The 24,679-nt window shown below is 31.1% G+C and overlaps 1 protein-coding gene and 1 pseudogene across 1 annotated transcript; both read left to right on the plus strand.

Moving 5' to 3' along the window:
* The first annotated feature begins 5,615 nt into the window (after positions 1 to 5,615).
* LOC145612129 (uncharacterized) lies at positions 5,616 to 7,593 on the plus strand. Its single transcript, XM_081667500.1, has 2 exons — positions 5,616 to 6,274; positions 6,946 to 7,593. The coding sequence occupies exons 1-2, from the start codon at positions 5,626 to 5,628 to the stop codon at positions 7,260 to 7,262; spliced, it is 966 nt and encodes a 321-aa protein (XP_081523626.1). The 5' UTR covers positions 5,616 to 5,625; the 3' UTR covers positions 7,263 to 7,593.
* A 12,631-nt stretch (positions 7,594 to 20,224) lies between these two features.
* LOC145611235 (VQ motif-containing protein 4 pseudogene) lies at positions 20,225 to 21,297 on the plus strand (annotated as a pseudogene).
* Positions 21,298 to 24,679: the final 3,382 nt, after the last annotated feature.

Consider the following 24,679-nt stretch of genomic DNA (forward strand, 5'->3'; position numbering starts at 1 on the left):
CGACTAATCTACTTAAGCATTGGTTAATGGTTTTGGATTACCTACTTAAGCTTTATTTGATGGAAGATTAATTGGTTTGAAGCTTAATTAAGGACATAAGTTAGTTATATGGGAGCATCTTTTACTAGCGATAATCTTGTGTATTGTTATGTTGTTGTTATAGGACCAACTCAACCAAAAGTTTAAGCTAATACCCAAGATTTTATTTGTTGATGTCATCATCACAATTTGTATTGAATTGTATAATACATTATTCAAATTTATTTGTCACATTAATGGTTCAAATTACATTATTGTCAATGTTATTATTTACTTTAGCTGGCAAAGTCATGTATATATAAGTGGATTAGTTCGTTCCTTCCATAGATTGGAGCTTGTTGTAGGTGTGTAATTCGTGGACTTGTGGTAGTGCAATTTCCAAAACTATGATCATCTGTCAATAAATTTCATTCTATACAACTAAAATAAGTTTAAAAAGGTCTAATAGGTTCAAATAAGTTCAAGTAATTTCAAATAAGTTTAGATAAGTTAAGATAAGATTAGATCAGTAAAAATCAAATAAATAAAACACACTCTAATGCATTTTAGTGCCTTACAATCAACAAGTAATCGTGATAACTCCTTTATTTTTTTTGCTTAAAAAAATGAAACTAGATATTTCACAAATCATCAATATGAGCGTAATGCACGGCCTACGCCAACCCACTTTATGTTTTTTGAACATATAAAACTATTATTTGCATGTGATGCATAATAATTATAGCATGAAAAAATTGCATAAAGAATTTAAAGTGACATTTGAGTTGCTAATAATATTATTATTATCTCCATGACTCTAATCCATACATATGCATGAGGATATATATGTCATCCGATTTCCTATTCTTTTCATTGTATAATTTGTTTCTAACCGTAATTTGGTAAACATTAATTTTCTAGAAAAGCATGTTAATTAACTAATAAGATTAAAAAAAATGACTTGATTACATGGGTATGGTAACAAGTGAAACTAAAGGTTAGCAGAAATATCGTTGTAATAAGGATGAAGTATTGAAGCCTTGAAGGTTTCTATGAAGTAATAAGAGAAGGTTGGTAACTATTGTTACCCATTGTGAGAGAAATACTACTCTTATTTATCATCCTTTTTTTCTTTACCAAAACTATTTTTTATTCCTTTTGTTCTTGTCATAAAATCTTGTCAATATTGTGAAGTAGGGGAAAAGGAGAAGAAATTAAATAAAGTTCACTTCTTTTTAAGATATAATTTTTTTTTTAAGAAAAAGGAGAAAATTAGAATATGTAGTGCAAAATCAAACTATTGTAATAGTGCAATACTAGAATCGGAGAAAATACTACATTTAAATTTTAAGCGTTTTAGTTTGTTAATTAAGAGAATACTAAGTGAACAAAAGAGCAATTCAATAACAATGAGATTGTATGGTGTACATAGTACAATTGCTTGTACCATAAGTACGCTGGTTACAACTGAGTCGGAGTAGCTTTAAATACGACCAGGCCTGATCCTACACCTAACCCATCACAGTACGAGCCGAGCACAAGTGCACAATGATAACCCATCATGTTTAAGCCATGTTGTGTCATAAATCATGATGTGCTGACCTGCTGAGGTTGATGAGGTATGATTTGTTGTTTGGAATTTAATAAGCTCGAAAAAATTGATAGTAACACAATTTAACACGGGAAGGATTGAAGGATGGTCCAACGGAAAAGCTATATGAGTATTTGTTAAATATACATGGGCCGTGAATTCGAGTGTGGTCATCCTTATTTGGACACGGCCTAGTGCCAAGCTTATCTATCACTGGAATATATTGGAATATACTTTATCTATTACAAAGAAGTGATGCATACTAGTACGTGCGTAACTAAGTAATCTGTATAATTTCTAACTTCCTTTGTTTTTTTCTAAGAGACCCGATTTAATTTTTGTATTATTCATATACATCACTTTAGTGTTATATATATAATACAGTATAAAAAGTTCAATGTTGCGTTATTTCAAATGTTTTTAACCAAAACTTCAAACTATGCGCTTTCACGTACAGCCTTAGTTCGAATTGGATTCACGGCATTCACCCCTGTAGTCCTGCAGATGGGGAGGTCTCATAGGTAATACGGTAATGTCGTGGATATCCCGCCGCCTTTACGTGTCACGCACTCACGCCTCGGATGATGGGGCTGGTTAGAGGTCATTGATTTCCATTTTTCTTTAGAAAGCAATGCACAAGAGTTTTATACGTCAGGTGCAAAATATGAGGAGAAAATCAAGCCAGAGTATTAGCTAAGATATTGATGTAGTAACCTAAGTTTTAAGTTAACTACAAGATTACAACAGAAAATTTAGCAAGTATAGAATAGTATACAATAATAATAATATCCATGCAGCAGATAACAAGGAGCTTATCATATGTTTGACCATTTTCCCTCCTGTTTATGTATGTTACGTAACATGCATTTTTAAATTTTTACGCACTTCTTAGTGTCATAATACCTTGAGACAAGTTTGATTTCTCATATTTGCTCCACAATGATAATTTTACTCTATAGGTACTCTAAGTTCATTTACTGAGGTTTTTTTTTTTTTTTTTTTTTTTTTTTTTTTTTTTTTTTTTTTTTTTTTTTTTTTGTGTGTGTGTGTGTGTGTGTAAAACACTTCACTTGTACTTTAAATCACCAAGAATTGCACACACGTGTTTGCGTGCATCTCTAAACTGAAAGGAAAAATAATGGAGCAAATTGAACGTTAATTTGCACATTTTCTACATAAACTGAAATATATTCAAGCCTTTAAATATGCTAATGATAGTACTGATAGAAATACTAGAGATGTAAATTAGAGTAGGAAACCACTAACATTACAAGTAACAATGAACGTGAGAAACAAAAACACTAACTAGACTCTAAACTTAGTAAAACCCACCACATTACTTAATTAAAAGCATGAAACTAATGCATTTTTAATGATAAGGTAACAACCACACTCAACTTGAAAGCATTACTCAACACAGGATTCGGAGAATCAATAGTTGAATCAAAGCGCTGTTCTTTTGAGCTTCTGAGCAGAGCAGAACAGATTTTGACATAGCATATTAGCATAGCATAGCAGACCACAACAACTCAAAATAAAGAATATGGTCTAAGTAAGGTTGCAATTACATATCTCATCACTCCATATAATTTTCCACAAAATAAAAAAGGTTGCAATAAACAGGTAATTCAGGGTATAATTGCTTGGTAATATTTCCAAAGTGTGTTGCATACCCATAGAATAAATTAGTGGCCTGAAATTCTAGAATTTATGATTTAAGAAATTATTTTGATAGGTTTAGCTTTGGAATCATCTATTTACAAATTGCAATTGCATGGCCAATTTGCCGTTAATGCTACAATTGCAAAAAGTTAAGTTGCTCCAAGCAATTTGTATTTATAGTAACGTTTGGTTGGCAAGAAGCCAAGAACCATGCATTAGCTCCTTATAAGATGTAGCCTTTTTGACACAAAGCTCTATGATTTAATTCTAACGCAATGTCTTAAGTATATTACAATTAGTCTAACTGCTAAAATTATACTTGATAATATTAATAGAACAAAACAAAAAATTTGTTTTGCATAAAAATATTAAAATAAGAAATTATATCAACATTCAACACTATAAGTAGTAACCACTGAATTTTGTCGCGCAATGATTTGGTCCGAGTTGGGCACTTTAATTAAGTTTAATTAGAATAACTTTTTTACTATGAGTGATCATTATGGTCATGTTGGCATTTTCGGCAATACTAGAAAGTTCTTAATATAAACTCAATCGATTGATGAACTGAGGTACAAAACAAAGCATTTGAGTGTCATCTTATACTACGCTATTTTTAGTTCAGTTTATATTCGTATTCACTAATTCCTGAATATAAATTATTTAAAAAAAAAAATCATGAAGACTTTTAAATTTCACGATTATAAGAAATAGATTTGGGTAACCCAAACAAGGAAGAGTAAGAGTTTGGCCCACAAAGAAGGTCGAAAGAGTATCTACACTAAAGCCAATTGGTAAACGTAGGAGAAACTCATCTACCTTATAAAGTGGAATTTTCTCTCATCTTTCTCTAATGTAGAACAATAAATGAGCTTACAATGGCCATGGGTTTCAACAAAGACTAACATCAACTTATTTAATTATTTTCTTCTTAAAGATTGCATATATAAAGTCATACTTCCTGCGTTTCATGTTAGATGACACATTTTAACTAGGCACATCATTTACCAAAATACTTATTTCTAGTGTTATTATCCTTGATTACACCTTAGTAAAAATTATAAAAAATTGATATTTGAAAAATAGATGTTGAGACTAATCTAACAAAACCTCACATAACTATTTTTGTCTTTACAGAAATAAATAAAAAAAAAAAACAGAGTCAAAGTAAGTTATGTGCATAATGCATAAAGTCAAACTGTGTCATCTAATTTGAAACGGAAAAAGTATTAAATTAAGAAATCAGATCATTCTTTTAAAAGAGGAATCACAAAATTTTAATCTTTTCCCTATAAAAAAAGCGTTGTCTAAAGTTGGACATGAGTCAAGTTAGTATTTGCAAAATGGTGCCTAAGCACAACCTGACCCATGTGTTGTGGACTTGTGGTGATGGATGACTCTAGAAATTAACCTATTTTTGCATCTCCTTGACTAAATCCACCCACATTAGGATTACTCGATGAGTGAAATAATACACAACATGCTTAGCCTGTGTTGTTTTTTCAAAGTTAATGTTTATGCACAACCTATCTCGTGTGCCTCACGGACTGCCTCAGGTCTAGCAATACTGACTTATTACGCCAAGTTGCCAACCTTCATAATCGATCTTTGTAGCTAGACAGCTAGTAAACCATAGTTTTCTATTTGACATGTTAAGTGATTAGTCATTTAGCGCAGGATTAATATGGAACAAATTACCCCATATATCCGAACTTGTCTCAAGTCATTATTGGTCACTCTCAAATGTAACCTCCTTGTACGTGAAAATTCGACAATGTCTTGAATCCTAGTGAAAGTGTGCAACAACAAATAACTGAGTATGGACCTATGGTGATTGGTGACTTGGTGAGTATGGTCAGCAAGTCATAATTAAAGAAGGTGTACATGTACTGTACAATTTTATCGTGAACCAAATCATGAAAAAAAACTTAACCCGAAGGGCAAAAAAAAAAAAAAAAAAAAAAAAAAACTGTTAAAAAGATTGATCCAATGACCTGTTAACCCTTAGCACATAGCTATTATTGTTTAGCAAACATATATATATATATGATGGAAAAATGTATCACTACATGCATAATAGGTGATAGGTGGTAAATATATTGGGAAAAATACTCGACTTATAGAATGGTAAAAAGTATCATTACATGCATATTTGTACACAAGAAGTATTATTAAGACAATTTATATTTTAATGGTACATTATACATGTATAAAAATACATATATATACCACTGTACAGTGAGCTTTTTTTCAAAAACTTGCTAAATTTACATTTTTTATCCTCCTATATGCTTGATAAATACAGCTATGCGCTGAGATACACTCCCAAGGACCCATCTAAATATGCTGAAACAATGTCACAAATCCCACTCTTTTACCACAGTTCAATTTATCCTCCCCAACTTCACTTAAACCCTTCTACTATAAATAATCCACCACTCCACTCTACTCCTCCAAATTCACTCCCTTTCTCTCCTCACAAAATCATGGGCAACATCTCTCTTCCCCATGCATTCTTTCTCTCTCTTCTTCTCCTATCACTAGCATTAGCTACTGCTACTGATAATAATAACAATAATGACCTAAACGCCATTTCTTACTCTCTTCCTTCCACCGCCCCCGCCGCATCTCCCACCCACCACCACCACACTCTTTCTCCTTCCTCCGCCCCTCACCACCACCACAACAAAACTCACTCACCATCACCTTCCTCCGCACCCGCTGCCGCCCCAACACACCACCACCAATCTCACTCTCCTGCCTCCGCCCCCACTCCCCACCACCGCCACAACCACCACCATCACAACCAGTCTCACCCTCCATCCGCCGCCCCAGCACACTCACCAGCTAAATCCCCGTCTTACCCTCCTACTAAGGCGCCTGTTCCACCTCCTCATCATGTAATGCCGCCTAGGAAGTTGGTTGCTGTTGAAGGTGTTGTTTACTGTAAAAACTGCTCTTTCTCTGGTGTTCCTACTCTCTCCGGCGCCTCCCCTCTTTCTGGTTTGTTTCTCTCCATCTCGCGTCTCTAAATGTTCTTCTTGTTTTCACTCGCTCTTATAAAATAATATTAATCAAACACAGTCTAAATGATTTAAAGTACAAGTGAAGGGTTTATGTTATGTACTCTCTAGCATAAAGATTTTTTACTACGAGTATTTGATGTTTTTTCTATTCAGATCTCATACATTTTTAAGAGTACGTAGTGGTTTAAGTGTTTAACAATATTAGCATGTCGTAAAAGTCGCTTTCAAGAAAGTACGTCCTTTTTATTGTTCATCTATATATCCTACCCGTGACAAACATTCAAAGAAAATACTTTGACCATATTTTATGGGTTATGGAGTATTTAAAAGTTAAAAATATGTTAACTTGTAACAATATTTACATTAAAGATTGTAAATGTACGTCGATTAAACTGAAACATCAAATATAATAAAGGTCTGTTCTCATACGTTGAAATTCAGTTCAGTTCAGCTGAGTTTAGTCAATGAGAACAAACCCTAAACTTTTATAACTTGTAACAACAATTAGATCTCCCGAAACTTTTGTAGTTTTATTAAAATTAAACAAAACTTTATCAAATTGTTAAATGTGTCATAACCATTAAATAACACCGAACAACACGTGACTTGCCAATATTAATTGTTGTGTTATGGTCCTTGTGAAAACAGGAGCAAAGGTGGAGCTAAGATGCAGGAACACAAAGTACTTGATAAAGAAAGAATCAACAACGGACAAGAACGGGTTCTTTTTTCTTGAGGCCCCAAAATTAATCACCACATATGGGGCCCACAAATGCAAGGTGTACCTATTAGAAAAGCCCATTAACAGTGGGCCATGCTCCCATGCAACCAATCTAAATGGAGGGATTTCAGGGGCATTCCTTTTCTTCAACAAAACAGGGACCCCACCACCTAAGCCTTTGCCTTACTCTCTCTTCACTGTGGGTCCCTTTGCTTTTGAGCATTCCAAGTGTTACAAACACTAAAAAAGGAAAAAAAAAAAAAGGGTTTAAAATTTGAAAAGTGAATTATTTAGTTCCCCATGCTTTTGTTGGGTTTTATAGACCCTCTTTTGATGTAATTTGTTTTATGTAATGTTTTGTTTATTGGTATGTTATGTTATGTAGCAGAGATGTGGAAAGAGAAAAGAGAGAGATATGAGTTGAGTTGTGTCAGTTGTGATTTAGTGTTGTGTTATGTGTTTTAGCAAGGAAGAATAATAACATGGCAAAGATGCATGATTATTACTCACTTGTGTGTGGTTACTTTGAAATTTGAAAGTGATATTAATGTCAAATGTTGTGGAATTGGAAACAATTGCATTTTGCACGCAATGGTTTTATTGTTGGACTTTGTTTGCGCATGAAAACGAAAGGAGATAAACACACAAAAACTGTAAATATGCCATGATTGCTATCCTTCCTATTTTCGGGGTGGAGGTCTCAACCTTACTTCCTCTTTTTATATACTTGCAAGTTGCAACACAGTATATCTCTTTTTATATACTTGCAACACACTATATTAATACGCTGTTTATGAAGGATATTAGATTAGAAAATGAACAAATTAATTGGCAAAATTTTACCACCTATAAGAAATAAACGGTAAGTTATTATGGTTAAATTTCATAGTTTAATTCGTTTGTTTAATTAGTCTAATCACTTCATCAAATAGTGTGCTATGAAGGTGGGTTGCAATTATTACAAAAGAAAGTATATAATTGCTTGTTTTTTTATAAGCTTTATTAGTGAGATATTCGAGCTAGAATTAGATTTTGCATGAATTGATTTACTACGGAGTTTAGGAAAAGGTAGGTAAGCGACACTTCCTTGCTTAGAAAACAAAAAAAAAATATGAACTAAGGGTTTATTCTGTTCTGTTCAGTTCAGTTCAGTTCTTAATTTCCTTCTCTCATAAACAATTCATTTCAGCTCTATTCAATTTAGTTCAATTCTTAATTTCCTTCTCTCGTAAACAATTCATTTCAGCTCTATTCAGTTTAGTTCAGTTCATTTTAGCCCTACTTCAATTCAGTTTAGTTATTTTCAGTAAATCTGAACAGGCTTTAAGGCGGTTGTTATTTCCCACTGCTTTGCTTAGTATGAGTAGAATTATTGGATTTCATAATGATTTCATATAATTGATATTCTCGTTGTTTGACTAGCACACTTGTTGCTCTATAATGAAATTTGACCATTGATATCTCTTAATTAATTATCTATTTCTTTCCTTTTTTTCTTATAATTGTAATAATTTGATTTTATAGTAATAATTACTTGGGATATTGTTAGATTTATTATTATTTAATTTATAGTTTCATATATATGTTACATCCAAACTAAACTCCGTTTCAATTTCTACCTTTTTACATATTGAAAATAAAATATCTAAGTAATTGAAATAATTTAATGATGAGCTCAATGAGAAGTGTTGTAAATAAAATAAAATTAAAATTAAGAAAGTAATTGTATAGAAAAAAATAAGAAGAAGGACGAGGAGGAAAAAAAGTATATACAGTACTACCTATAAAAATTATGAAAAGTACTGGGCTTGGCTTGTCATTATACATAACATCATCTTTATTTTGGGCCTCTGCCGATGTCTAGTGGGCTAAATAATCAACTTATTTTTTTAACAGTGTGTTTGAACCTACTTTCATTAACTAATACTCTAAACATACATTGAAATTGAAAAGAATGTAAGATGCCAACATTTGATCAAATTGTGAGATAAAAACTCAAGAAGTTAGGGTTCGAGAGTTACACAGATCCGTCTTCTCCCTAGGAGTCTAGGACAACGTCTCACAAGGTCTACACGAATCAAAAAATTTGGAAACGTGTCTAAGAAGAAATGCAGTGTTTTAGATCATCATGGTTGATGTCTACGTTTAAAACCCCTTTCTTACCACTCAAAATTTTATTGAAGGTAACCGTAACTCCATAACATCATCTACGTTAATAAAATAAAAAGGAGCTAGCTAGCCATAGCTTATATAATTAAGAAGCTTTATACTTTGAAACAAGCTTAACACAACATATGAAATCGGCTAGCCAATAGGAGTTATAGGACCAGGTTCTTTAGAGACAAGGATATGTAAAGAATAATTTTAAACATGCAGCAGGGAAGCATTGGTTCCCTACAAATTTTTATCGACTCATTGATCAGTTACATAACTTTATATTATAGGGTAGGAATTGAATTGGGTCTATATATATTCATCACTTATGTACGTACCAATTATATTTGTAGTAATCTTTTAATGAGAATTTAGCATATGCACATTTATTCTTTCTTACTACTTAAACTAAGACCTAAACAAGAATAAAATAATGAAAGTTGTAAGAATAATAAGATTGATCATAAGCATCCATTACAAAAGTAAGATGCATGTATTCTGTTCATGAATGGTGATACAAAATTTGAGGGATTAATGAGGATTAATTGTGATACTTAGATGTATATTCTGTGATATTTTGCAAATTTCTTAACCATTGTTTTAGAATAAAATTAACTGTATGCTTGGTATAATATAGTATAGGAATATTATATCAAAAGCGCTTAGCTTGATACTATATCGAGTTCAACAAGAACCCTTGCATGTCTAAAAAGTTCACAAAATGATATCAACTTTGGCCAATTACGGTAAAAGCATTTGGTAAATAATTGTTAGCTAATACTCGTAGCTTGATCAACTTTAGGATAAAGTTAAAGAGTCATTTCCCCACAACTAGCTTAGCTTAGCATAAACCTCTTTCACCAAAAACCTTCAATTTTAAGCTTTCTTTCAAGATTATTTGCATTTAGAACTTAAAACTCTCTCTCAAATCTCAATCCTCTCTTGATCAAACACTCACATTACAAGTTTGAGTTAGTCAAACCTTTGTCTTTTGCTCCTAGCCAATATGCTATTTTAGACATTATATAGTTTAGGGTTACTCACAGACAATAAGAACATTTTTGTAAGATAGATTGTGTAGTTTGAGCTTAGCATTGAGTCTTTTTTAGTACTATTGAGTTATTACATTCGGTACTTGTATAAGCTAACATTTAAACTCGACTTGAGGTAATTTTAACTTATTTATATTGATCCAGGTTCTATATGTATCTGCAACGAACTTGTACCATGTGTATTTCAAATTAAACATGTCTTTCAGTTTTAGATGAGTCTAGCTTTGTTATTTTAAAATAATGTTCATGAAAAAAGTCCAACTCAATTTAAAAAAAAATCCATAATAATATTTCTAGTCGAAAACAATATTGATAAGGGCTAATTTACCCCAAAAATTTTAATTACTAATTCATCAGGACCTATTTGAAAGTGACCTTGTCATCCACAATTTTGACCACTATTTAATTTATATTTGTAATTTTTGGACCACCTTTTATTTATATGGACGGCCATTTTATTCATACATTTTTACTAATGATTTTATTTTTTATTTTTTTCTTGACGAATTTGTAAGCTCTTGAAAGGGACCACCCTCTTCAATTCCTTAGTCAAAGGGTCGCAATTCTGTGTGATATAGACTTCACTTAATTGTCTTTGATTAGTATAATGATTTGATCAATTAATCTAAAATTGAGGGACTTAATATATTGTTGTTGGTATTTCATGGATTTAGGAAGGCAACTCATGTTATGACTCACCTTAATTACTCGAGTTTGGATAATTAGGACATGTTCGCCTAGCTAGCTAGTGTTAAGGATGTGATTGTAACTACGTTAAAACTACTGTAGAGAAGAGTATATATACAAAATAAATAAATTTGGCTTATAAACACACATGCCCAAAGAGCCAACTATACATTACATTACTAAATACATTATACGGCCTAACACCAATTGTTTATTGATGATCGATCAGCTGTCTTTTAATTGGCATTGCAATTAGAAAATTTTGTTAATTATAGAACAACACAATAAAATCAGGTTATGTTCTAAAAAGATTGCACAACAATTATGAATATTTTATGAGCTCTACATTTCCCATATTTGAGAGTACAGCAACTATTGTGTTAAGTCTTGGGGATGATTTCAATTTCGATAATAACAACATATTCTAGGGCAAATTTTGCTTTCCATTTATTATTTCTAATCTTCACAATAGTACACATACATCAAATTTTCTTCCAAAAAAAAAAAAAAAAAAAAAAAAAAGAAAAGAAAAGAAAACATACATCAAATTAATTGGCCCCCCTTTAGTTATCACTTATGTTATTTCTAGTATACATTTTCTATGCATGTAATGTATGAAGCGCCTTCTCATATATCCCCAGGGTCTTGAAAATGAGATGATGCATCCGAGAGCATAAGATAAGTATTAGTCAATGCAAATATGCAATGATATATTATTGATATTTAATTTGACACCATTTGTAGACAAAATTTGGGTCCAAATTTAGTATCATCTTTAACTTATTATCAACTAAATTATATGACATTTATATTAGAAGATACGAGATAATATTGTTAATTTGCTAAACATACCAATACTAACGAGGAGGCAACACAAAAATATTTTCTCGAACAATAGTAAAGAAAAGTGGTCCACCTCCACCACATAATATGGCATCATGCTTTGAAATAAGTAAAAGAATTAGATTCAATTCTCATTCTTTCTCCCCACTTTCCCTTACAAGTGTGACCTCAATTTAGTCCAATTAGATAAATTAATTTCGAAATGGGCATCAATTTGTATTTGACTTTTGTGAGGAATGTACATCGGATACCCTTTGTCAACAAATAGATTGCCAACTTTTCATCTTTTTAGGGCACTCACTTATGTTTGCCCTTTTTCCATAGCTTTGTATCCTACGTTAAAATTCCTAAAACAAAAAAAAAATAAAATCTCCACTTTACGAATAGTCTTACTATATATATATATATATAAACCAAGTTAGTACCTTTAGTACTATTAATCTATTATCAATGCACCTATATGTAATAATAATGTAAATAAATAGGCCAAAAAAGTGTAGGGTTTTTGCTAATTGCTAGTTTAATATCATTTCCACAAATTATTCCTCAAATTAGAGTTCATGTTGGCCAGCAATTGGTTCATTTGCTCACTAGCTAGACCGTATACCTCGAATGGTTCAAATATCAAAAGCAACTAAAATTTCAAGTGATTATTGCAAGTTTTAAAAATTGGAAAATAATGTATATAACCTTTATTGACTTAAAAGTGAATACTTCGTATATATTAATGAATGGTCAAGCATTATTAGTACTAATAATTGTTAATGTATATGTCATACTAAGTAATAAATATCATAAGTTTACTTAATACAAATTTATGAGATAAATTTAATTTTTACACCTAGGTTCAACATATTAAAATTCCGATTCTAGAATTATTGCTCCATTTTTATACATGGTCAGGTTTTAGGAAAAAAATGATAAAGTGGAACATTATTAACCTATGTTTTCAACTATATAGGGTTCACTTGACATCGCTGTGGTTTTTTTTTATTTTTGGTTTTTTAAAATTATATTATATATGTCATGTAATAAATCTAAAAATAGTCACAAAGATTAAAACCATGATTATTTTGAAAAACTAACAAAAAATAAATAAATATATAAAATGAAAACACCTTTTTCTTATATCTTGTTTTTTATTTTTTTTTATTAAAAATCGAAAACAATAAACAATACCAAACAAGGCATGACTTTCCTGTTCATTATTTCATTATATCACCATATCACCTTAAGATAAAAGATATTGAGGGCTTTTGCAATAATGATCAACAAATAATACAAATTAAACCTAGAATACCAAGTTTTGAAGCTAAGGTAGGCACTTGACCACACTTGGTAAAAGATTAAAGTTTTACCCATCAAATAACTCCTCAATCAATTCCTAAAAACTAACCTTCTCAATTTAAGAACAATCTAAACTCAAGGACTTATTTAATTTCCATGTTAACTAAACAATAATTTGAATAAAACTGTCAATGAGAAAACGTAATGATAGATGTTGAATATGAAAAGTCGCTTAATTATAAGCAATAAGCCACTTTTGAGCTAAAATCATTTTAGTCGTCATTTCATCAACGATGAACCCTACTTTACTACTTGCATGGATATATACCCGTTGACATTCTCCTTATAAAGAAAAATATATACCAATAGGAAATTTTTGAAGCACATGTATGATGTATCGAGTTCAAAAAATTTCTTTCTTTCTAGCTTTAATTTTTTTTTTTTCTAACAAGCTCAAACCTTTTTTAAGTTGTATATAAGTTATGTGACTTATGTTTATGCAAAACTTGAAACCTTTAAACAATTAGGTTATGTTCTCTTCAGCTTAAGTTAATTAAGTTAAGTTAAGTTCAGTTCCTGAGATGACGCTATTTCTTATAAGGTTTGATTATGTGTTGATAACCTTTAAATACTATTTCTTATATATATATATATATATATATATATATATATATATATATATATATATATATATATATATATATATATATATATATATATATATATATATATATATATATATATATATATATATATATATATATATATAAGAAATAGTGTAAGATAAACAGTTTATGACGTTTCTATTCATGTATAAGAAATAGTGTAAGATAAACAAATTTTGCCTAGCTTAACGTTTTGGTAATTGTCAACAAATTTCATAGAATGGTGTTTTATTACAGTTAAATGTTACGTAGTTGTATAAAATATGCGGCAATTAACCAATAGTCCAATAAAAGAGGTTGGTCTACATAATTAATCTTATTTTTTTTTTAGTTAGGTCATAAACTCATTAATGAAGAAAGCTGCTCGTGAACAATTTTAAATTCAGTAACGCAAATACCCAATTTACTTAATCCGTTTGTAAATGATCAACTATTCAACTAGGCTTTCTTGTTCAAGGGAATTATATGCGTGTGATCAACAAATAATTAAGCCAGATTAGCTGTGGTAAAAGATGTACTCCTGTTCACCAACCGATAATTGGACGGTTTTGCTCGGACTGGAACAGTTTGAACCGGTTTTTGAATTTTTCTTTTAGTTTTTAATAATTTTTATTACTCCGTATATTATAAAAAATATATAAGAAAGTTGATTATTTAATGCCTATTTTGAAAGTCTAAATGAAATGACTCGTCAAATAAATATTTGTAGAATACTCCGTATTAAACATCGTAAAAAGTTTTATTCATAATATTAAACAAAAAAAATCGGTCCGGTCCAAAACCGACTTTAAAGGGGTTTGGACCGGGTTGAAGACCGATTTTTAAATTTCTCGTCCGGAAGACCGGATCGTTTTCTTCGATCCAGTTCAATCTGAGGTTGGTCTGGTCCAGATTAGTTTTTGAACATCTATAAAATTAAAGGAAATTCTAATTACCCTAGGGGTTATATATAAGAATTGGATGCTAAAAGAGGAGAATGTTAATGAAGTAAAGTATTAATTACACTGATTTGCGTGTGATTTTATCAGGCATTCATAAATTTAAATGAAATAAGAAAAGATACTTAATGTTAATTTGTAGCCCCTAAATAAAAGGGGCAGGGCTATATATAACATTAGCTGATCATAAAATATACGGAATATAATTTTTAACTAAATATAAAACTAAATAAATAAGAAAAATGCTTTATATAGCCTTTACATATAAACAATTTTTTTTTTTTGGTGTTTAGAGAGCCACAAGGGTGGAGGTAAGAATCGATCCCAGGATCTGATCTCTTGGAACCGGGAGGAAAGCTCTAACCACTTGAGCAGTTGAGCTATCCCTTACTCTGACTATATATAAACATTAAATACACACTAAAAAAATTGTATAAATTGAGTTAGGAAATCATTAAAATATAATTACACTGATTTATGCATGTGTTTTTGTCATAAATTCCTAATTTATACTCCCTTCGTCCCTTTTTTACATTCTTGTATGTTAAATTATGCGGGAATTAAGGAACTAAGAATAAAACAAATAACGATAAAAAAAAAAACACAATGGGAAGTACAAAACATTAAATGATGTATTTGAGTAAAACAAAGATAGATTAATATTTAATGATGCTATGTCATCAATCCTTTGCAAAAAAAAAAAGGACCGATAACATGCTCCTATTGAAAAATTAAGAACCAATCATATTCATCCAAATTTAGGCTAAGGATTCTGAAGGAGTGAGAAAATATGACTATAAGAGTGAGAATAGGAAAGTAAGAGTGAGGAAATAAGAGTGAGTATTAATTATAAAACAAAAAAAAGATGGATAATTTGAGATATTTGGAAAAAAAAATATTTACTAAAAAATAAAGAAAAGCAGGAATGTAATTTTGGAATTCTAAAAAAGGAAACCAGGAATGTAAAAAAGGGAAGGAGGGAGTACAATTTTCAAAGAATGTATTTAATGCTTATATATGTACTTTGTATAGAACATTACCCATAAATTAAAGGGTAAGGATATATATATATACACACACAAAGTTTCATATGTGGCTGGCCACTCGGTGTGGCCAGCCACAAATTTTTTTTTTTTTAAAATTCTTTCTCTCTCCTCTCTATTCTCTTTCTCTCTCCTCTTTTCTTCTTCTTCAAGCTAGAACATTCATCTCATTTTCTCAGAGAACGTAACACAAATTTCGCAATCGTCATCAATAGTCGTCTTCATGGTTCATTCGTCGGTGATTCGTTTGTCGGAAATAGTGGTTTCACTGGGAGGGTAGTGGTGGTTTAGTGACTCCGTCATCGGAAAACAAGTTCAAAGTTTTTAAGGCCAAATTCGGCCATGCAAACTCTAGATCTAGAATTTTCATGGTCGAATTTGGCCTTTTTAGCCATATTTGAAGTGATTTTCGAAACCATTGTTAAATTTAAAGGTATTTGTTTGATTTGATTTTTTTTTTTTAATGGTTTGGTTGGATCGGAGTTTGTTTGTGGGTTAGGGGCTAGTGGCAAGGCGTTTAGGTTGGTAGTGGTTCGTTGGTGGTGGTTGTTGGTGGTAGTTTTTTGTTGGTGGTGGGTAAGGGGTTACTAGATCCGGGGTTACTAGGTGGTCCGGTTAGGGGTTACTAGGTCGTCGGTCAGGGGTTACTTGGGGTTACTAGGTCGGGGGTTACTAGGACGGTTAGGGGTTACTTCGGGTTACTAGGTCGGCGGTCAGGGGTTACTAGGTCAGGGGTTACTAGGTCGGTTAGGGGTTACTTGAGGTTACTAGGTCGGGGGTTACTAGGGTCGGTTAGGGGTTATTAGGTCGGGGGTTACCAGGTCGGTTAGGGGTTACTTAGGGTTACTAGGTCGGGGGTTACCAGGTCGGTTAGGGGTTACTAGGTCAGGGGTTACTAGGTCAGTCAGGGTTACTTGGTCAAGGGTTACTAAGTCAGTCAGGGGTTACTTTTGTCTTTGGGGTTACTTTGTCTGGGGTTACTTTGTTATTTACTGATTTGACAACCTGCCGCATGGTGTGGCCAGCCGCACCAGAAACCCACTGATATATATATATATATATATATATATATATATATATATATATATGCATTAAATATACTTCCCAAAATGGAATTAAGTTAGGAAATTATGGCAAAATCACGTGCAGATCGGTGTAATTAATGTTAATTTTTCCTCAATCTATTTTATCATTTTCCTAAATTAAATATGACCATGTCTTTAAAATAAGATGACCATTGTATATGAAAGTCAGAAATTAATAATGATAATTTATATGAGTTGATCCAAAAGTAATAAATATTTGATATATAGTGGTTGCTCTTTGTTCTTAAAACTCAAAGACCATTTAAAATCAATACATACAAAGAGGTCAATAATGAATTAATTCGTATAGGGGGTACCTGTTAATTGAGAAATTTAAAATTGTACACAATTAGTTGGCCTTTTATTCTAAATTTGTTTACAAACTTGATCAATAGTGCTCGTAGTATATATTTTAAACTTCAAAAGTGATTGTGTAAATATTTGCAGAAATTGAAGAAAATTATAAATCCTCTTGAGATGTTGAGAATTGATCAATGCTAAATTGCTAATTCTCGGCCTATGGGAAATTAGGTCCGTTCAACCTTTTGATTAGACATGTATACGAATTACTATACTTAATTAGCATTGCATTTTTTTTTTTTTTATGCATGAATTTTTATGTTAATGTTTAATATCTTAATGAACGTTGATTTATCAAGTAGACAAGTACTTTTAAATAAAAAACTGTTTTTTTTTTTTTAAAAATATGAATAAGAATTTTTTTACATGCCAGATGCCACACCATATCAATCTATCATGCATAATCAATTAGTTGCATAACTAAAATACTAGATAATGACGGATTGATATTAAGTTGACTAGTCTCGTCAACTGTTTTTTTTGGTAACAAAGTAATGTCTTGTTTAATACGGAGTACTTCGTAATTTATTTATTGGTATGATTATACATAGGAGAAAAATCTTACAAGAAGTATTGTAGTTTAACTAGTTTTCCTTTATACAAGTATATTTTATATGCTCAAAATTAACTTAGGCCCTGTTCTTTTGAGCTTCTGGGCAGAGCAGAGCAGATTTCAGCAGAGCAAAGCAGAGCAGAGCAGATTTCAGCAGAGCAGAGCAAAGCAGAGCCGAGCAGAGCAGAGCAGATTTCATTAATATTAATATTATTATTATTACTAATTTTATTATAATTACTAATATTATTATTATTATTATTACTATTATTATTATTATTATTACTATTATTATTATTATTACTATTATTATTATTATTATTATTATTATTTTTACTATTGTTATTGTTATTATTATTATTATTATTATTATTATTATTATTATTATTATTATTATTATTATTACTACTACAATTATTATTATTACTACTGCTACTGCTACTGCTACTGCTACTACTACTACTACTACTACTACTATTACTACTACTATTATAATCATTAAATTTTATTATTAAATATTAATTATAATTAATAATATTTATATTATTAAATATTAAGTATATTATTATTATTAATATTATTGTTATCAAATATTAATTATGTTATTATTAATATTATTATTATTAAATATTAATTATATTATTATTAATATTATTATTATTAAATATTAATTATTATTATCAAATATTAATATTTAATAATATTATTATTATTAAATATTAATTATATATTATTATTATTATTATTAAATATTAATTATATATTATTATTATTAAATATTAATTATATATTATTATTATTAAATATTAATTATATATTATTATTATTAAATACTAATTATATATTATTATTATTAAATATTTATTATTATTATTAAATATTATTTATATATTATTATTATTAAATATTAATTATATATTATTATTAAATATTTATTATTATTAAATATTATTTATATATTATTATTATTAAATATTAATTATTTATTATTATTATTAAATATTTATTATTATTATTAAATATTATTTATTTATTATTATTATTATTAAATATTAATTATTATCATTAAGTATTAATTATTATTATTATTATTAAATATACATTATTATTATAATAATTCAATATTAAGTATTAATTTTAAGCAGAGCAGAGCAGGGCAGAGCAGAGTAGAGCAGAGCAGATTTCAGCAGAGCAGAGCAAAGCAGAGCAGAGCAGCTCTAAAGAACGGGGTCTTATTATATGTACTGTAGTTAATTATTAGAGTTTTATATTTCAATATAGGATCAACTTCTACATTTGTTCAGATTAGGGGATTTTCTTACATTCCTCTTTATAAAAGTGTTTTTTAAGCTAAAAAAACTAGTTTAATTAGCTATAATAGTCAAACTTCTAATATAGTATAATAAATTAAATTAAAAGCTCTTTATCAAATAAGGCCGAAGAGTTACAAGTTTGCAATTTGCAAGTACATAAGGAGAAGTCAGTTTCAAGGATTTCATTGTCTATGCCAAGTCAATTGGGCAACTACGACTACTAAAATTTTTATAAACTTCTCCTATTCATTCTTCCATTTGACAACTTCTTTCTACCATTCCATGTTTCCAACCCCACCACATGAATGACTCACCATTTTTTTTTTATTATTTTTTTCTTCTTTAAATTTGACTAGCAACCCCACAACTCAACTCTGTATGTAGTTATGTACCTCTTCGACCGGTCTCACATCCCAAGCAACACCAATTACATATTACGACTGTCATGTTTATTGTTTACTACCAATCGAACCATCCACCCAGCTTCATTCCACCTTCTTAAAGACTTCGTGCATTGCACACTCTTACAAGTCGTTCTTTTCAATATACCTTTCAATAGGGGTGCTAATCGGGCGAGCCGAGCCCGAACTATGGTCAGCTCGGCTCGTGATCGTTTAAATTTGTTCGAAGTCGAACCGAGTTCAAACCTTTAAGAGTCGAGCTTTGACCGAGCCGAGCTTTGACTATGTGTTGACCGAGCCGAACTCGAACTGTTCACGAACAAACTTGATTTATTCTTATCCCTAGTTTACTTGTCTTCTTTATTGTTTATTATTAATTTTTTTATTTTACAACAAGTTTATTTTTTTAATAATGAAAACACTAACTTATTATTGTGTAATATTCTATTGATAAATATATTTATATTTATATACATGATTTTTTTATATGAAAAAAATAATCGAGCTTGTTCACGAACTTTTCGAGCCGAACTTGACATAGCTCAGCTTGGCTCGTTAAGGTCTCGAGCCGAGCTCAAACTCGAGTCGAGCCACCACGAATCGAGCTCGAATAGTTCACGAATAGCTCAGTCTCATTATCACCCCTACCTTTCAGCTTTCACTATTGATTCCAACCGTTCACGTGTTGGTCAACCTACATAATAAGCGAGTGAAACCCACTCACTTATAACGAGAATATTTATAAACTGATAATGTACTCTCTTCCAACCAAACTCACTCTTTAAAACTCACCTCCCTACTTCACCCCCCCCCCCCCACACTTTTTATTCACTTTTCTCACCCAACTCACCATTTCCCCTAATCCATTTATTTTGATAAAACAAAATAAAATTAGAAAAAACACACAAAAAAATTCAACTCAAATTAAACTCACCTCTTTCCATTTTCCATTTCCACAATCAAACTCTGTCAATAAAAGTCACCCATCTCTCTCTCTCTCTCTCTCTCTCTCACTTCTCCTCCAACAATGGAAACCCAAACTCACACACTCCTCCCATCTCCCTCCTCCTCCTCCACCACCAGCAACAACAACACCATTGTTTCCGCAACAAAAACTCCAAAACAACAATTCCCCCTCACTCGATCCGAAACCAACCCTTACCCAACCACCTTCGTTCAAGCCGACACTTCCTCTTTTAAACAAGTCGTCCAAATGTTAACCGGATCCTCCGAACCCACCCCATCTAAACCCCACACCAACAACTCCATCCCACCCATCAAAACCCCCCACAAATCCAAACTCTACGAACGTCGTAGCACCACTCTCAAATCTCTTCGTCTATGCAATCCAACTCATTCTCCTCATCGAACTAATAATAATAACAATGCTGCTGAGATCCTCTCTCCTTCTTTACTCGATTTCCCGTCTCTCGTTTTATCCCCTGTAACTCCCCTTATCCATGACCCCTTCAATCGATCCCCAATATCCTCGTCCGCCTCGCCCTCTCCGAACGTTGTTGTCGATAAAGTTGCAGAAGACAAAGCCATTGCTGAAAAAGGGTTTTTCCTTCATCCTTCGCCCGTATCCACTCCTCGGGATTCGGAGCCCCGTTTATTGCCTCTTTTCCCCGTTTCTTCTCCCAGGGTCTCCTCAGGTTCTCATCCCACTTCTTAATTTTGTTTTTTTTTTTAATATGTAATATATAAAAATATATAAATAGTGTTTTTAATTATTACTACGAGTATTATTTTCTAGTACTGATTATAAATATTTCTATCTCTATCAATCATGTAATGAGCCTAATCTAGCAATTGTAACAAAATGAGCGATGAAAAAAAAAAAAAAAATTTGTTCACATATTTTGAGGGTCATTTATTTCAATTGTATCATTTTTATCTTTGTTTATGGTTATGTTTTTCTAATGTTTGGATTCAAGTGAATTATACTTTGTTTTTGTTTCGAGGAAAAATCAGTTTCGTTCGTGTTATGTTAAGACTTAAGACTAGTAAAATGTTGAATGATCAAAAACTTTGAAAAAGATTGCATTTAAAAAAAAAAAAAAAAAAAGTTGAAAATAGAAATATAGAGTTACTAAAATCGTTAATTGTACTGTACTATCTAGGGAAAAAAATTCACTTTAGAATTAAATTCTTAGAGTACAAAGACAGCTCATGGTAAATTTACTGCTCTGTCTGTATTGAAGTATTGAATTGTCCATTAAAGAAGATCTATCTAAGTTTTATTTTTTTACAGTGCTGCAGTAAAATTTATTTACTTTAATTATTTGAAAAATTGGTAAATTAATTAATTAATTAATGAATAATTGTGTTTAAGATTATAAAAAAGGGTGGATTTGGGTTGAAGATTAAAGAGGCAAAAAGGAAGGGTAGCTGTCAAAGGAAGAGTGGAGGGATGGGCAAGGAATCTTGACTGTGAATGTGTTGATTTATGAATGTGTTGATTTATGAATCTTGACTGTGAATGTGTTGATTTATGACTTTTTCTAAGTGGAGGAAGTTGCTAAGTTGAAAATAGTGGGTGCTTTTTATCATTCGTTTTTCTTACAAATACAAATACCCTTTCAGATATTATTATTCTTTTCTTTTGTTAAAGCTGTCTTTCTTTGACTTTGTGTGTTTTGTGTTTGTGTTTGTCCAAACGAAAGTGTCAAGCTTCCACTTCAATTTTGGCTAGCCGTAAAATGTGGACTAGTTTTTTTTTGGGGCTGTTCTGATTTATTGAACTGAATTGAATTTAAGCTGAAGAGAACAGACTCTTGGTACCAGTAGTTTTGCAGATGTTGCGCTTTTGTTTGCTCAATTTCCACTATCGGGGTGGAGAGCATAAGCATATACGCTACTTGGGCACGCCTGACCGCCCGGTTGCAGCGTAGTTGCTTATTTCGGCTAGTTGAAAATGTTGGTGTCAATTTTTTCTGTTAGGTTTGTCCGTTATTAAATGGAGGTTTTTGGTTAAGGGATGATGCTAATATGAAGTTGGAAAATAGAAAGGGTGTTAAATGGAAGCATATTTGCAAAGGGATGATGCTAATAGGACCTTAAAAAAATAGAAAGGGTGTATCTATATTTAATGAAGGAGAGAAGTAGACAACATCATAGTGTTATTACTTATTAGCCGTTAAGACCTACAGTATAATTATTTGATCTTAACTTAATCTTGTTTTGCCTATTTTTAATTATAATTCTTTTCCATATACCTATATTTGAATATATTAGAAGTAAGACTTGTTTTATAAAGTGAGACAAACAAGTCCTTCATATCAATGCATAAAATCAATAATTACTAAGAGAAGGTAGCACATTCGCCTTCCTATCATTCTTTGATAGATCTCATTCACAGATTTGTACTCGTACTCTTTTTTGTTTTTTGCTTCAAAGGGATTTTGAGTACCATTCTAGTCAAGAGTGTTCTATGTGGCGCGAGAAGGCCTCATCTCTAGTGCTTCGTTCCTCTCTAAAAGTTCTTCCTAGTAATTGTTTTATTAGGCATTAGATTCCGAGTATTGATAGTCTAACTGTTTCAATATACTTCCGTGGGCAATGCGGATGGTTTGCGGCTGTTGTGGCACCATAGTCTATGGTACAAATTCACAACCATATATGTTTTGAAACAACATAGTTCTTCCAACCCGCATGTTTATGCATTTATGCACCATGCCCACCCTAAATCAAAGGAGCATTAATTTAGTTTTCAACCCTCACCTTTTAAGAGCCATAAATAAATGCCTTCAATAGGTTGCGCCAAAGCCAATGGATTATATTGGAGACCAAACTTATTTCCTATCTACTTACATTCTACACCCGTATGTTATAAATGCACCGGGGTTCATGCCGTTCACCATTTAATTTAAAGATAGAGTAGAACATCAATTTGACGATTAAAATGAACTACGGAGTATTAAAATTTTTTCTTTACTTTTTTTTTTTGGTGTTTAGAGAGCCACAAAAGGCGGGGGGTGAGAATCGATCCCAAGATCTCCTGAAATCGGGAGGGAAGCTCTAACCACTTGAGCTAACTCTCACTCTCTTTCTTTACTAGTATTATTCAAAGAAAGGACAACTATATTCTATGTGTATAAGGAAATTTCCATACAAACTATAATTATTGTACAATGCTCCTATCTTAATCGATTTCGACACCTAATTAATGAAATTACGCTTAGGTATGAATGAAATTTAGGTTTAGGTTAATTAATGCAATAGAAAAATGAAAGTAATCTTTGTGTAAAGTTGGGCTAAAAGTGATTAAAAATTGAAAATTTGTTTGGTTGATAATATTATAATGTATGAATTTTAACTTCTTGAATTAAAGAAAGTTTTTTTTTTTTTTTTTTTTTTTTTGAGGAAAACCTGCGGGATTTCATTAAAGGAGATCAATTTCCGCTAAAGTTAGCAGACTTTGCGGAAACGGACCAAAACAAACAAATTCAATACAACCTCTTTGAGTGAAAAGTTGCGGGATTTCATTAAAGGAGATCAATTTCCGCTAAAGAAAGTTGTTATATAGTCTTTATTAGGTTAACTAGATAAGTGAAAACTTATTTTGTGAGGTCAATTTTTTGTGTTTGAGTTTTTGACCAAATGACTTTTTGATCTTCTTCAAACCACACATTTGTTTGAAGTATAATTTCTTATAATATGTCTAACCAAGTGGCACCTATTTTCTTCTTAGACATAATGTGTTCAACCTATAATTGATATTACTTGTATTCCGTATATGTTAAGTTTTATTTTATGAATTATACGTAGCTGATTAGATTTTGTGGTAAAACAATTCTTTTACTGCTTTTGATTTTTTTTAGTTGCAATTTTGAAATAATTTATATCTCTTAAACAATACTCTAAAGTTACAACTAAAAAAATCGAAGGTAGTATATAACAATAAAACCTCGAGCAATCTACTCTACACCATGATTGAATTTGTGAGACCCACCTGTAATTTTCGGAGATTAAGAAATTAATTAATATTTTGAACGGCAAAGTGGCAAAGTCAAAACTCGATCATTGTAACCTCACTTTCATAAAAACGAGTAAAATTTGTCCAATAATTGAGGGTCCATGCAATTTTCCATTCATTCATGGTTTTTGTTTTGTTTATATATTCCATTAGTGGCGAAACCATCTTAAATAACATACACTATCTATGTTGCCCACAAAGAAGTCTAATGAACATATGCACAAAATTTTCAATCTAGGATTTAAATTCTCACCCTTTTTTCTTTCTCAAAATATCTCCAAATTCGTTTCGAACATAACCCA

Source organism: Chenopodium album, chromosome 24 (assembly GCF_948465745.1).
Source record: "Chenopodium album chromosome 24, dcCheAlbu1.1, whole genome shotgun sequence".
Lineage (NCBI taxonomy): Eukaryota > Viridiplantae > Streptophyta > Magnoliopsida > Caryophyllales > Amaranthaceae > Chenopodium > Chenopodium album.